General features: G+C 53.6%; 6 protein-coding genes across 6 annotated transcripts; 4 read left to right on the top strand and 2 right to left on the bottom strand.

Annotated features, from left to right (window-relative positions):
* Positions 1-516: 516 nt before the first annotated feature.
* N7532_007781 (serine/threonine-protein phosphatase 2B catalytic subunit) lies at positions 517-2,413 on the top strand (the record flags this gene model as incomplete). The annotated part of the gene is made up of 5 exons (XM_056620273.1): positions 517-634; positions 688-1,019; positions 1,075-1,332; positions 1,385-2,295; positions 2,350-2,413. The coding sequence occupies 5 exons, from the start codon at positions 517-519 to the stop codon at positions 2,411-2,413; spliced, it is 1,683 nt and encodes a 560-aa protein (XP_056471079.1).
* Positions 2,414-2,856: 443 nt separating this feature from the next.
* N7532_007780 (uncharacterized protein) lies at positions 2,857-4,957 on the top strand (the record flags this gene model as incomplete). Its single annotated transcript, XM_056620272.1, has 4 exons — positions 2,857-3,008; positions 3,079-3,290; positions 3,375-3,510; positions 3,571-4,957. The coding sequence occupies 4 exons, from the start codon at positions 2,857-2,859 to the stop codon at positions 4,955-4,957; spliced, it is 1,887 nt and encodes a 628-aa protein (XP_056471078.1).
* Positions 4,958-6,991: 2,034 nt separating this feature from the next.
* N7532_007779 (DUF1996 domain-containing protein) lies at positions 6,992-8,682 on the top strand (the record flags this gene model as incomplete). The annotated part of the gene is made up of 3 exons (XM_056620271.1): positions 6,992-7,166; positions 7,219-7,375; positions 7,437-8,682. 3 exons carry the CDS (start codon positions 6,992-6,994, stop codon positions 8,680-8,682), a joined length of 1,578 nt encoding a protein of 525 aa, XP_056471077.1.
* Positions 8,683-9,907: 1,225 nt separating this feature from the next.
* N7532_007778 (uncharacterized protein) lies at positions 9,908-10,644 on the top strand (the record flags this gene model as incomplete). The annotated part of the gene is made up of 2 exons (XM_056620270.1): positions 9,908-10,298; positions 10,367-10,644. 2 exons carry the CDS (start codon positions 9,908-9,910, stop codon positions 10,642-10,644), a joined length of 669 nt encoding a protein of 222 aa, XP_056471076.1.
* A 98-nt stretch (positions 10,645-10,742) lies between these two features.
* On the bottom strand, positions 10,743-11,882 carry N7532_007777 (isopenicillin N synthase family dioxygenase; the record flags this gene model as incomplete). Its single annotated transcript, XM_056620269.1, has 2 exons — positions 10,743-11,429; positions 11,508-11,882. 2 exons carry the CDS (start codon positions 11,880-11,882, stop codon positions 10,743-10,745), a joined length of 1,062 nt encoding a protein of 353 aa, XP_056471075.1.
* Positions 11,883-12,299: 417 nt separating this feature from the next.
* On the bottom strand, positions 12,300-13,270 carry N7532_007776 (SDR family oxidoreductase; the record flags this gene model as incomplete). The annotated part of the gene is made up of 4 exons (XM_056620268.1): positions 12,300-12,566; positions 12,618-12,821; positions 12,902-13,149; positions 13,222-13,270. 4 exons carry the CDS (start codon positions 13,268-13,270, stop codon positions 12,300-12,302), a joined length of 768 nt encoding a protein of 255 aa, XP_056471074.1.
* Between the last annotated feature and the right edge of the window lie 147 nt (positions 13,271-13,417).

Here is a 13,417-nt window from a genome sequence, read left to right as displayed (position 1 = left end):
GTGGAGATTGGAAATGGACCGTTGGTGCCTGAGGCAGAAAGGTGTTATGACCCCGACTGTTTTGAGAGCGGTTCTGAGGCAAACGCACATTGCCCATCGCACTGGCAGTCAAGCTGAGGCCAGGCACAATCCCCCCACACTTTCAGGTCCTTTCGAGATCCGCGACCAAGGCTGGTTTGTCGTATCGTGTTGGCATCCTGGCACTCCACTCTGGGGCGGCTAAGCTGAAGCGCCCGCGTAATTTCAAGTTGTTTCTCTTTTCCTTCACCACGACATCTCCATCTTCGGCGTCCACCACGCAAGCGATTCTGATTGCTGCCCCTCCCGCCTATCTTCACGCCTTTCTATCTGATCTCTCCTATTCTTCGCGAAGGATCCCTTGATCCCGCGCTGAAACCCCGTTTCCCTCCCCCCCCCCCCCCGGCCAGCTGAACCCCCCGCCACCTCGCCCGCGCGATCTTCCCTCCCCCTTACTCCGACCCGATCGTCGACCTTCTTGGCTGTGGCAGATTCAAGATGGATCGCAATCTTGCGCGCGCGGTGACCGACAAGAAGCCGGTTCCCGAGATCGATTTCTCCCTACACCAGATGGAGGATGGCTCGCAGGTGTCAACATTGGAGCGTGTGGTCAAGGGTAAGTAAAAAAAAAAGCCCTTTTCCCCCGCATCGCAACTAAAGACCCCGTAGAAGTCCAGGCCCCTGCTCTGAGCGTCCCGACCGACCAGCAGTTCTTTAGCGACCAAGATCCTTCCAAACCCGACCTCCAGTTTCTGAAGCAACACCTGTATCGCGAAGGCCGCCTCACCGAGGAACAGGCGCTATGGATTATCCACGCGGGTACCGAGGTCCTTCGATCCGAGCCCAACCTTCTCGAGATGGATGCCCCCATTACGGTGTGCGGTGACGTCCATGGCCAATATTACGATTTGATGAAGCTTTTTGAGGTCGGCGGAGACCCGTCGGAGACCAGATACCTGTTTCTGGGCGACTACGTGGACCGTGGTTACTTCAGTATCGAGGTGTGCCTACCTTTTTCTTTGCGAGTGTCGATGTGATTCTAACTTTTGGACATAGTGTGTTCTATACCTTTGGGCGTTGAAGATCTGGTATCCAGATTCGCTCTGGCTCTTGCGTGGTAACCACGAATGTCGCCACCTGACAGACTACTTTACCTTCAAGCTCGAGTGCAAGCATAAATATAGCGAACGGATCTACGAGGCCTGTATCGAATCTTTCTGTTCTCTGCCGCTGGCGGCGGTTATGAACAAGCAATTTCTCTGCATCCACGGTGGCCTCAGCCCGGAGCTGCATACCCTCGAGGATATCAAGGCTGTAAGCATTGATTTGGTCCTTTTCTGCCGCGATGATAGCTAATCCAGGCCAGATTGACCGTTTCCGCGAACCCCCAACCCATGGTCTGATGTGTGACATTCTCTGGGCCGATCCTCTGGAAGAATTTGGTCAAGAAAAAACGGGTGATTTCTTTATCCACAACAGCGTTCGTGGTTGCTCTTATTTCTTCTCCTACCCGGCTGCCTGTGCATTCCTGGAAAAGAACAACCTCCTCTCTATCATTCGAGCTCATGAAGCCCAAGATGCCGGGTATCGCATGTACCGAAAGACCCGCACCACCGGTTTCCCGAGTGTGATGACGATCTTCAGTGCACCCAACTATTTGGATGTCTACAACAACAAGGCTGCCGTGCTCAAGTACGAGAACAATGTGATGAACATCCGTCAGTTCAACTGCACGCCCCACCCCTACTGGCTGCCGAACTTCATGGATGTCTTCACCTGGTCTCTACCCTTCGTTGGTGAAAAGATCACCGATATGCTCATCGCCATTCTCAACACCTGCTCCAAGGAGGAACTGGAAGAGGATGAGACACCTTCGTCGACGGAACCCCACCCCTCCTCCCCGCCTCTGCCTATGGATACTACCGATGTCAGCGAGCTGAAGCGACGCGCGATCAAGAACAAGATTCTTGCCATCGGTCGTCTCTCCCGTGTCTTCCAAGTGCTGCGTGAACAGTCTGAGAGTGTCACCGAACTTAAGACGGCGGCAGGCGGTCGTCTTCCCCCCGGAACACTTATGCTTGGTGCCGAAGGTATCAAGCAGGCCATTCACAACTTCGAGGATGCCCGTAAGGTCGATCTGCAGAACGAGCGACTACCACCCACCCAAGAGGAGGTGTACCAGAAGAGCGAGGCAGACCGTAAGGCTGCCATGAAGCGCGCCGAGGACGACGCTAACAACGATACCGGGCTCCAGACTGTTGCCCGACGAATCAGCATGTAAGTTGTTACAGTCTGGGTCAATTGATGTATTGTTCTAACTGAAATCGACAGGTCCGCGGGTTCTGGCCGCAACCGCAGCCAACGTTATGGTCCACGGGATTCTCAGGATGCCTAGGGCATTCATGGCCTAGGTATTTATGGGCCTGGCTGAGCTGATATTACGACGATCTATGCATTTCCTCTTCCTGCCCTCCAGCGCGCACACGCCTTTCTGCCACGTCATGATCGATACGATACCCTATCTATCTGTTTGGACCCAGCCTTGCTCAGTTCATGTTAGATCTTCAAGACAGACCAGATATGAAGTTTGTCTGCCTCTCCTGTACTGGACTTGCATTGTAGATCTGCCAATATAGCCGGGCTCGGTATACATGGGTTCCAGGCGCGAAAAAAGAATATCATGTAAATGATGGCTTAATTTAGCGCAATCAATTTCGATCGGTCATACTCCAATAGTGTAATTTGAAATAGACTGGATCGCTTAACATGTTGGTATTACTAGTAGTGTCGTGGGCCCGCACCTTGCGAGTAAACACTACATTCAGCGGTGGAGCAGTCATGGTGCCAAGCCCCGACGCCGCCCTCTCTTCTCGAACCCTGCCTGCCCTTCAACGACCAGACGTCGCCAACGCGCCCATCGACCAACCCAATGCCGTCAAGATTGCGCAGCGCGCTCCCGAGGAGCCTGTTGCGTCCGCTGGACTCGGGCGGTGCCTACTATTGCCCATCGTGCGCCACCCGCCGGCCAACGCTCGCCACGCGCACCGCACGCCAACACAGTCGTCTCCTAGACCCTGCCTCCGGATCGCATATTCGCTCGTTCACCACATCGCCAGCAATCAACCCTGGCAAGACTGTCCCGCCGCAGTTCAAGGAGCTGTATGATGCTTTGAGTGGGGTCAGGGATGCGTCCATTGAGCAGGTCAGCGTCAGCCGGCTGCAGCTTGCTCTGCGCGGGCTGGAATCGGAAGCGCCTCTTGTTCGAGTTGCAGGTGAGTTGGAATGGAGAGGAGTTTTGTGACTGCTGAACCACTTCATATTGATGTGAATGGGTGACTGATTCCTTACCTCTTCAGTTCTTGGGCTCGACAACGCGGATTTCGCGCGTAAACTAGTGCGCTTGCTCTTGGCCGATCCATTAGGACCGCGCGAGAGCTGGGAGGATCTACTAGATGGATACGACGAGAATCCTACGCGAGGTGTGCTCATCCGGTGAGAACTTTCTGTGATTGAACTCGATGCAATATCATCTAATCGTCTACGGGTTTACAGATACGGCGAGGTTTCCGACTCCATCCCCAATGCCCTCCTCCCTACCATCACAATTCCATCCCCGATTCTCAAAAAGAGCAACATGGAGATCCTTGTTAGCTCTCTCGGGTCCGACTCGGCCTCGTCCGGCGGCACACTTTCCGCCGATACTTTCCTTGTTCCTAATGTCACGATCCAAACATCACATTCCGGCCGGCAGAACGTTGTGCGGTATCCTGTGCATCGCAGCATCGTGTGCGCAAATGGGGTCGATGGCTTGCTGGCGTTCAGTACGCTGATGGGCCGGTCAAACCTCAAGAATGAAGTGGAATCTGTGCGCGGCGCAATTGGACTGTCTTTGTCAGAACAAAACACCAACAGTGGTCGGCTCTCCTTTGTCAATATCCAGCAGGCCACGACCGCGCTAGACCGTATCCGCGAATCTGTTCAAAATGCCATGGAGTATGAACGGGGATGGAATGGCAGTGGTATGCAGACCGTGATTGATTGGCTCTCATCTTCTGCTCAGGCTGCCCGAGAGGACGCGCTGAACCCGGCTCTGGTTCCGCTAATTGAATCCCTTCTCGACGCTGCCGATCAAGGTGTCATTGCCCATGATGCCCAGGTCGCATATGACCAGACTATAGGAGTCGCTCCGGAGGAGGTACGCTCGGAGCTCGAGAGTGGAGTCACCACCTGGGCAGAGAGAGCCCACACGGAACTCCGCAGTTCGCTCGAGGCAGGCTTTGCCTCTCCGCGATGGCGAGGCCTGGCGTGGTGGAAGCTGTTCTGGCGCGTTGATGATGTGAGCATGATCACCTCGGAGATCCTGCAGAAGCAGTTCCTTCGCCGTGCAGAGCAAGAAGTCATCTGGACTTCTGGCAAATACGAGCAGGCTGGCCTGCTTTCTTCGTCTGCCGAGTCCATGTCCACGTCCACGTCCACGTCCACGTCCACCTCGGACACTGCCCCTGCCAAGTCGACTCCACCTCCTTGGCCAACACAAATCACCGATATCCGCACCAAACTGCTCACCACCACCGTCCCCTCCCTCCAAGCCCTCGCCCAGAGCCTGGTGCTCTTCAGCGTCTCCACCACCACTCTCACCTCCGCCCTCTCTGCCCTCACCTACGTTTCTATCCCCGCCGCCTCGGTCTATGAATCCTGCACTCTGGCTGCGGTGGGTCTGATCTACTCGCTTCGTCGCCAGCAGAAGAAATGGGACGTGGCCCGTGGGTTCTGGGAGGACGAGGTTCGCGAGGAAGGACGGAACTCGCTACTTGATACCGAGACTTCTATGCGGAAGATCGTTCGTGAGGGTGGAAAGCAGGCCGAAGATCCGACTGACCACCGGGCCCGCGAAGCTATTGTTCGTGCCCGCAAAGCCTTGGAGGATGTAAAGGCATGAGTATCTCGTTGTAAATGTACTATGACTTAGAATAGACGTGACTGGATGTAGAATCTACTCTACTATGTATCACCATGGCTCAAAATCCTGACTTTTAGCGTTCCCAATGCTGCCCAGATGAGTAGGTTAGCAGATAAACACTATATTTGTAGAAGTCTTGGCATGACCCTTGCCAGTGGCGATTCAAGTGTATCTCCCGCCTCATGAATCTAGACATATACCGTATGGTATGACACTCGTGGATAATTATTTATTGAGCGAGATCCTCGATATCACCGACCGACAAGCTTTACACTCCACCGACTATTGTTTCATTGTGATTGACGGTAATCGCGATTCTGCTCGAGCCGAACGTCCACTCCCCACATGCCCTAGATTCCCCAGGCATCAAGACACCTGTTTGAGTCAGGATAGATTTCGCAATTTAAACCATGGCTGAGTGCAGTTACGAGTCCGTCAGTGTTCAAGCGCGCTGCCTTGTGAAGTAAAGTAAATTGTCATTACCATGTGACCGGCATCAATATAAGTGGGAGCTTGGCATCTGGTACTGTGTCGCAATGTTTATCGACTCCCCGTGATATATTTTGATCAGTACGGAGACCACCAACCGCACCCGATTACCAGCAACACGAAACAAACATCAAGCAGAACGAACGAGGATCTTAATAACAAGGCCATTTCCTGCTCAGCCGAATCCGCTGATATGACTTCAGGGATTTAGGGATCGCGAGTCGTTTCACGACGCGCCGCGCAGCCAATCTAGCGGCGCAGCTCACCCCGGTGGGTCGCCCCGATATGAGACGGTGGAGGTGTGGCCGGTGGAGCACTAAGGATGACTTGCCAGGAACAAGTTCGTTTCAACGTCCTGACTCGAAGAACGCCAAACGGTGGGCTATGCCGGGAGTTAGAGATCGCAGTTAGTTTCGCTTGGAGAGTCGCTCACTGCCCCATGGTGCCTGCCTGTCACCGTCTGTTTGTCCACTCGTGGACCTCCTGTGGATCGCCCTGAATTTACTCCCCAAATGAACCCAATCGTCCTGGCCAGGAGACGGGTCCGCAACTCCGTGATACACCCACGGAGGGGCAGAGGGGCCTAATATCTCGGCCCTCGAAGGGATTGGTCGAGTCATTTAATCACCCCCCAGGAAAAAGCGACCAAGGAGGGAGGGCCATAGTGCCTGGTCAACGCTTGGAGTACTTGATGCCCTTGATCTGCCGATAGATTGGGACTTTTTTCCTACCGATTGTCTTCTGCGCCGCGTCCGATTCCTACTTACTTCTTTCCCTTCTAAGCCCTATCTCAGGGCGTCCCTGTCGCTCGTTGACCCCTACGGCTCGACCCTCGTTTATTCTGTCGATTTTGAACTTTAAAGAGGTTCTTCTATCGACCTTTGTTTTTCTGGTGGGACCTTCCACTGCATCTGCCAGTGGCAAGGCTGCAAGGCACCGTTGGGAACAATATCTAATCAGCTCGAGTATATAGGTGCAGATATCCGATTTGAACTTCACCGGTGATCGGATTTGTTTGTTTACGTCACAGAGAACGCGTTCAAGATTAAACGGTAAGCAGCGTGCCGTTTTCCTTTTCGCGGTCCTCTCGTCCCTGCGCGTCTCCAGCGTCTCAAGGGTGGCCGCCCTGAAGCAAGGGATCCTCATTCTTGCCCCCCAAGGAGCACCCCATTTATCGTCTCTCTTGAATGAAATCGTCCCAATGACGAAAGATAAATCCCCCGGAATCCCACTCTGCGACCTCGCGGCGTTTTGCTAAAAGGGCTTGTCACTCTCCGAGCTACGCGTGGCTTTCACCATCACCTTCGTTCGACTAACATGCGACCTGATATCTAGCGACAACCCTCTCTACCGTAAACAGCCCTTCGTTTGCTGTTTGAATTCGCGCACCCCGCGCCTGACCGATTGATTCGGTGCTCCTGGCGAGTTCTTACATTCTTTTTATTTGCCATTCCTTCAGAGAAGACGTCACTCCTTTTTCAAACCGTACGTGAGCCCTCGACGCGGCTCTTTTTTCATCGCGATATGCAGGATTATCGCCGCATGGCCGCTTTGTTGGCATATTTTGCTATCTTTCCCTCTGTCGCCAATGCTTTTTGGCGTCTTCCTTGCCGTGGGCGAACTGGTGTCGCCCGCTTGGATCCTATTGTCGACCCTGGCCAGATTTCCGGTCATGTTCACGCCATCCATGGTGGTGGCAGTAAGTTAAATCTGAGTCTGTTGCACTGAGCGTCGCTGACATTGATGCAAAGACTTTGGCATGTCGACTGATTTCCAGTCACTGCGTGAGTCGAGCTGCACCTCGTGCGGCGTGACGCAGGATATGTCTGCCTATTGGACCCCGGCTTTGTATTTCATGCATACTGATGGCACTGCTGAGCTGGTCCCAGAAGTTGGAGGAATGCTTGCGTAAGTCCCAACATATGATGTTCTACGCGGAGTATATGAAACTGACAATGTGGATCAACAGCTACTACTTCCTCAACAAGGTCGGCGACGAAAAGATCCACGCCTTCCCGGATGGCTTCCGCATGCTTGCGGGCGATCCTTTCCAGCGCAACTTCACCTGGCCAGTGCCCGACCCACCAAAATCTTCTTGGGGATCCGCCGATGAGTCTCAGCCAGCCCTTCGCCAGAAAGCCATCGGCTTCAACTGTCTCAACTACGCGACTGCGGCAGAGGCTACTCTCGACCGCCACTATATGCCCAACAAGACTTTCCTCGACGAGCACTGCACTGACGGCATCCGCCTGGAGCTGATGTTTCCCCAGTGCTGGAACGGCGAGGACTTGGACTCTGACGATCACAAGTCTCACGTTGCGTATCCCTCGACTGTCATGGATGGCGAGTGCCCGATCGGCTACAAGACCCGTCTCCCTGGATTGATGTACGAGACGATCTGGAACACGTATGCTTTCAAAGATAAGGACGGCTATTTCACGCTTGCCAACGGCGATCCCACTGGATATGGATACCATGGCGATTTCATGACTGGCTGGGAGCCGGGTGTCCTCCAGGAAGCCGTGGACAAGTGCACCAGTCTTACCGGCGAAGTCGAAATGTGCTCGGTGTTTAACCTGCAGAGCCAGACGAAGCAGCAGCAATGTCTGTTAGAGGAGCCCGCGGCTCTTAAGTACGAGAACACCCACCTGGATACCAACGGAATTCCGGGTAACATGCCCATCCAATGGGGTCCAGAGTACGCTACCATGTCGATGCCTATGATCACAACGTCGGCCGTGCCGGCAATTCCCTCGCTGAGCATTCCGTCTCTTTCCCTTTCTCTCGGTATCTCGGTGGACGGCAATGTACTCGGAAATGCGGCCATGATGGCTACTAACGAAGCCGTCACGACGACGGCAGCTGCCACCACCACTTCCAGCTCGACGTCCACTTCAACTCCCACACCTACCCCTACCCCTACCACCTCCATTGCCATCGACCCCATCACTGAGGAAGTGGTCTATCTTCAGCGTGATATCATTGTCATGATTGACGCCAAGGGTGTGCCCTACAGTACGGTGACTGGTACCCCGCGCACCATGTCAACCTCGATGTCTACTCTGACCCAGACTTCTACTGTGGTTTCATATGTCGAGCGAGACACTATCCCAGAGGACGCTCAACCCGAGGACAGTGAGGGTGAACGGATTGCGGCGCACACACGTCGACACTTGCACCACCACGGCCGCCTGCACAAAAAACATGGATTCTAAAAATGCGAATATCTGACCCTGGTACTCAAAACAGCATCGTCGAACGTCTGTTTCTACGAGTCGAACCACGACTGAGCTATGGTTTCATCAGCAGCGTTCATGATGCATAGCACAGATATGGTCCAGACTTCTATTCATGTAAATGTTTCTTCCTGTGGTGACTGCATCTATACCATTCTTGTCCAAAATTTGAACCTGTCCCGTCCCTGAGGAACGGGAACTTTGATTTCCTGACACAACGATTAAGTCAATGTGTAATCTCCGAGCTTCGGTTATTCTCCATTCCTGGTCTTATACACATAAGAATATCTGCAGGTGGAACGACATATTGTCTTAGGTGGGCTGATACACACCCAGGATCAGCTCTTAGATCAACACTTGTGAATGAGACAGAAGCCCTCCTCCATCAATGTCGCAGACAGCCTAGACGTGTCTCGGCCCCAGCCCGGTTATTTGTATTTCTATCGTGTCACCATGCAGAATCGACGCGACATAGAACTCGACCTCATGCTGTGTGAGGGCGGCGCAACCTACGAACAGATAGCCCGCCCCTGACAAAGTGGGATTATCCAGGGAAATGGGAAATCCTGTACTAGGGACGAGTAGCAGCAAACCAGAGGGGACAGCGTAGCAGTGTGCCGAGTTGTCTCGCTCAGATCGATCTTGAGAGAAGGTGGACGTCACACGCCGGCTGCACAACTCGAATAAACGCTTTCTCACTATCAATCAAGATGTTACATCCCAACACAAATTATTGCAGGAATCCCGGCCCTGCTCATCCTACGAACCATCTTACTGCTTTCATTGCTGCTTGGAGCTGACGCCATCCGCGCTGTCCTCCTCTTCCAGGCTATTTTTGTCAAATTCGGCTCAGACGGCATTTCAGGATCGATCAGGCCAGTGGGAAAGGTTACATGGGCGACTGCCACGCGGTGCATGGTGCGGTGTCTATTTGGGGTAGCCCTGTGGCTTTTGCTGATACCTTGCTGCGATTGTCAGTGTGGAAAGCTCCTTCTTGTTCTAGTGATGTAATAGATGCGTGTTGTCTTGCTGCTTACTTTGCTCGGTGGCATGTCGATTCAATCGGACATAAATAAAGGCCACACGACCTCAATTGCTACTTAAAAGGCTGTATTCCGTCGCTACCGAAATTTCATTCCACACTCACTCTTCCCAGAGTAGACACTTCTATCAACATGTATACCTCCAACATGAATTTCATCTTATGGACAGCCCTTCTCATCACGGCAAAAGCCTTCCCCGCGAAACAACCAGCGAGGGACAACCACTGGTACCAGCAACAGCAACCCCTGCACCACCCGCCGTGACCGAAGCCCCTCTGCTCCGCTGCACGGATGGCTCAACGGTCCTGCACACAACGGACTGCACGTTGGGGACTCCAGTCGCATATTGCCACAAGCCCAAGCCCCCGATTAAGTGTGAAGAAGGCTTCTTTCCGTCTGTCTGGCATCCAGATCATTGCGGAGAGGAACAGACTTGTTTCCCACTTGACGCGGATTGGATCACGACTGAGTGCTCGAACGGTGCTTTTCCGTTTACCACGACGACGCTTTATGAGGGGACGTTGGCTGATGGGGAGTGGACGGCTGTTAGCGGTAAGCAGGCGATATTTGAATATGATTCCCCCTGGAAATCGGCTAATTGATGTTTTTTTGCTGTCTAGTCGTCTCCTGTGCATGTGCGACAGACCAATGGTATAGTATGACCATGCTGGACGGCCGGTCAAACTTAGAAACATTCTGTATGCCGTACCGGTCGTGTCCGCCCGGCATGACGACCTCTGTTAGCATGAACCAGTACTGTGCCACGGCCACTGGAACTGGTAAAGAGGATGTCTGCGCGGATATCCAGACCAAGACGGAGTATTGTGAGTGTGCGAATCCGATGCAGACTCCTGTGTATGCGGATGATCCGGGTGAGGGGGCTATTGGGTGTGAATGACCAGAGTAGAGGTGTTGGTGATTGAGATGTTGTATTTCCTCTGATTATTTTGTCTCATTTATTATTGATATTCTTAATGTTTAATCAAGCCTCGCTGGTCAGTTATCGTCATTGATATATTGGTCGAACACGTCGGCGTAGAATTTTCTTCCTGCATCACGATGACTTCGAATCTTGGTGCGTAGCTGAGACTCGCCCCATGTGTCATACCGGCCTCGCAGAAAGGCCGAATCAATATTGGCACCGACATCTGACTGTGACGGTGGCTGTTGGATAGGGATGTAGTCTTTTAATGCGTTTAGAGCCTCCGATTTTGTGAGGTTCCGCCGAACACCCTGAAAAAAGGGAACGCTATACCTCTCCAACGAACCAGATAGAACACGGTGGGTAGTCGCTTTGCACATCCCATGAGTGACGACCTCGAACGCCTGGCCGATGTTGACGACGAATGTACCCTCAATCACCGGAATGTCAATCCACTCCCCATTTCTGTTCAGTGCTTGCAGTCCTTTGACGTTCGGAGGAGATGCCTGCAGGAGAAATGTCCACCAGCCTGATGAATCCTTGTGGGGACCGACGCCTTGTCCATTTTTATCGGCCGATATCTCTGAGGGCGGATAGTGGACGAGCTTAAGACGGTGCTGGTCGGAAAGGAAGGAAAAGAGCACCTCTGGCGGTATGGAGAGAGCCTCGGCGACCAGGTGTAGGAACCTCTCGCCGAGACGGGTGAGTTCCTCGATGTATCGCTCGATGCTGCAGCGGATATCTGCTTCGGCTGAGGGCCACTGACCCACTCATTAGTACATTCTCCGAATGTCGTTAGGTTGCCTTCCTAGATAGGAAACCTCTCGATAACAAACTACCTGATTAGGCCCCCGCAATCGCTCGTAGCGGGGTTGACCCTCCGCCCAGCTCTCCTCCAGCTCAGTGGCAAACTCGAACTGCTCGCGTCGATCTTCTCGTCCCGCCGTCGTCTCCGAGCCAACCTGGCTGTAGCCCAGGAAATGCGGGGAGTGGTGCAGAGCCACTGCGTCCTTGCGGCCTTGGTCGAGTTCGAAAAGCCGCGGGAGAACGGCCTGCAGGTCGGAGATGACGGATTGTGGGACACCGTGGTTGGAGATGTACAGGAACCCCACTTCGGTGAGTGCCTGGCGGAGCTGGCGCAGGAGTTGCGGGCGAGTTGGGGGGTTGGTGAGGAGAAGGTCGATGACCGGGATGGATTGGAAGTTGGATGCCATGGCGCACACTGCACAGTGTGTGGTATTGTCGCGGGCCTTGCAGGACTTTGCTCCAGCACTTGTGAAGTTGTAGCACCGGGGCCTGAATTGCGTAATTGGAGTCGATAGCGGGGTAACTATACCATGGAGTACTTTGACGGCGACAGAGACATTTCAACTCGATCTGCAGGGAACCCCCCCCCTTTTGTGTACAGTACACTAGTGTAGTAGCGGGGTCTGATCATTGAAATAGTCTCCTGATTGATGTTTGCATTATTCTCAATACTGACATCTGCACGCTGCATGCAGAGCGGATACGGCAAGGATAAGTACATGTACTCTCAGGTAAAGTAAGTACTAGCAAAACTTGAAATCATGTCCATACCGTAGCGTAAGTGTTCTGGATATAATTTCGCTAATTTATCACAAACTGCGCAATCAAATGCACTTGCCGCCGTCCACCACCATCTCCGTCCCGTTGATGAAGCTGCCCTCGTCGCTAGCCAGGTACAGGCACATATTGGCAATGTCATCGGCCTCGGTCAGCCGGCCGAGAGGCACATTGCCGAGGAACTTGGCGCGGTTCTCGGGGGTATCCTCCATTCCGGTGAACATGGAGAAAAGACCCGTTCCTGACAGCAGGGGAGCGACGCAGTTCACGCGGATATTCTGGGGGCCGTACTCGGCGGCGAGACCTTTGGTGGCCTGTGCACTCATTAGGACTGAGCATTTCAGATCTTAGAGATAGTAACTCACGTTCGTCACAGCTCCCTTGGAAGCATTGTACCACACCAGACCCGGTCGGGGCCGTGCTGCACCCGTCGAGGAGATGTTGATCATCGAGCCACCCTGTCCCTGCTCGATGAGACGGGGAATCGCGATCTTGCCCGCCAGGTAGATGCTCTTCACATTCACCTTGAAGACACGCTCCCATTCCTCGTCGGTCACCTCCACGGTGGGCTGTTCCCCAGTTAGCCATCTGCATCTCCACCGGCAGTTGTGCTGAGCAGGTTACGGTGGAGAAAGGACATGATACTGACCTTGTTGCGATACGTCGTGCCCGCATTGTTGACCAGCACATCCAGACGACCAAACTTGGAAAACGCCAGATCCGTGACAGTCTTCCATGCATCGTCCTGTGTAACATCCGTCCGCTGGAAGACCAGATTCGCAGGGTTCTGCGCCGCGACCTTCTCGCCCCCCTCGACATTGATATCGGCGACAATAACCTTGGCGCCTTCTTCGCCAAATCGCCGAGCAATCGCGGCTCCGAAGCCGGACCCTCCTCCTGAATGGGCGATTGAATGAGCATGCTAGACATGGGATAGCGACCCGGAAGGCGAAGATGGGGAAAACATACCGGTGACAATGGCAACCTTGCCTTGCAGTCTCGATCCTGGGCCCGACATGAGGGATAGTACTGTAGTTGAGAAAGAAAGGTCACCAAGACGGCGAAGAGTTGCCGTTCTTAAGGGCGAAGAGGGGCGGCGATCGGCATGAATTCCGTGGGTTCCCCGCACTCGCTCTTTCTACTTCTACATTGTCCAATATTCAGA

This window comes from Penicillium argentinense, assembly GCF_028826775.1.
Source record: "Penicillium argentinense strain IBT 30761 chromosome Unknown utg000009l_segment0_segment0, whole genome shotgun sequence".
NCBI classification, from domain to species: domain Eukaryota; kingdom Fungi; phylum Ascomycota; class Eurotiomycetes; order Eurotiales; family Aspergillaceae; genus Penicillium; species Penicillium argentinense.
The sequence above is the reverse complement of the archived record's forward strand: the minus strand, read 5'-3'. Positions and strand labels throughout refer to the sequence as shown.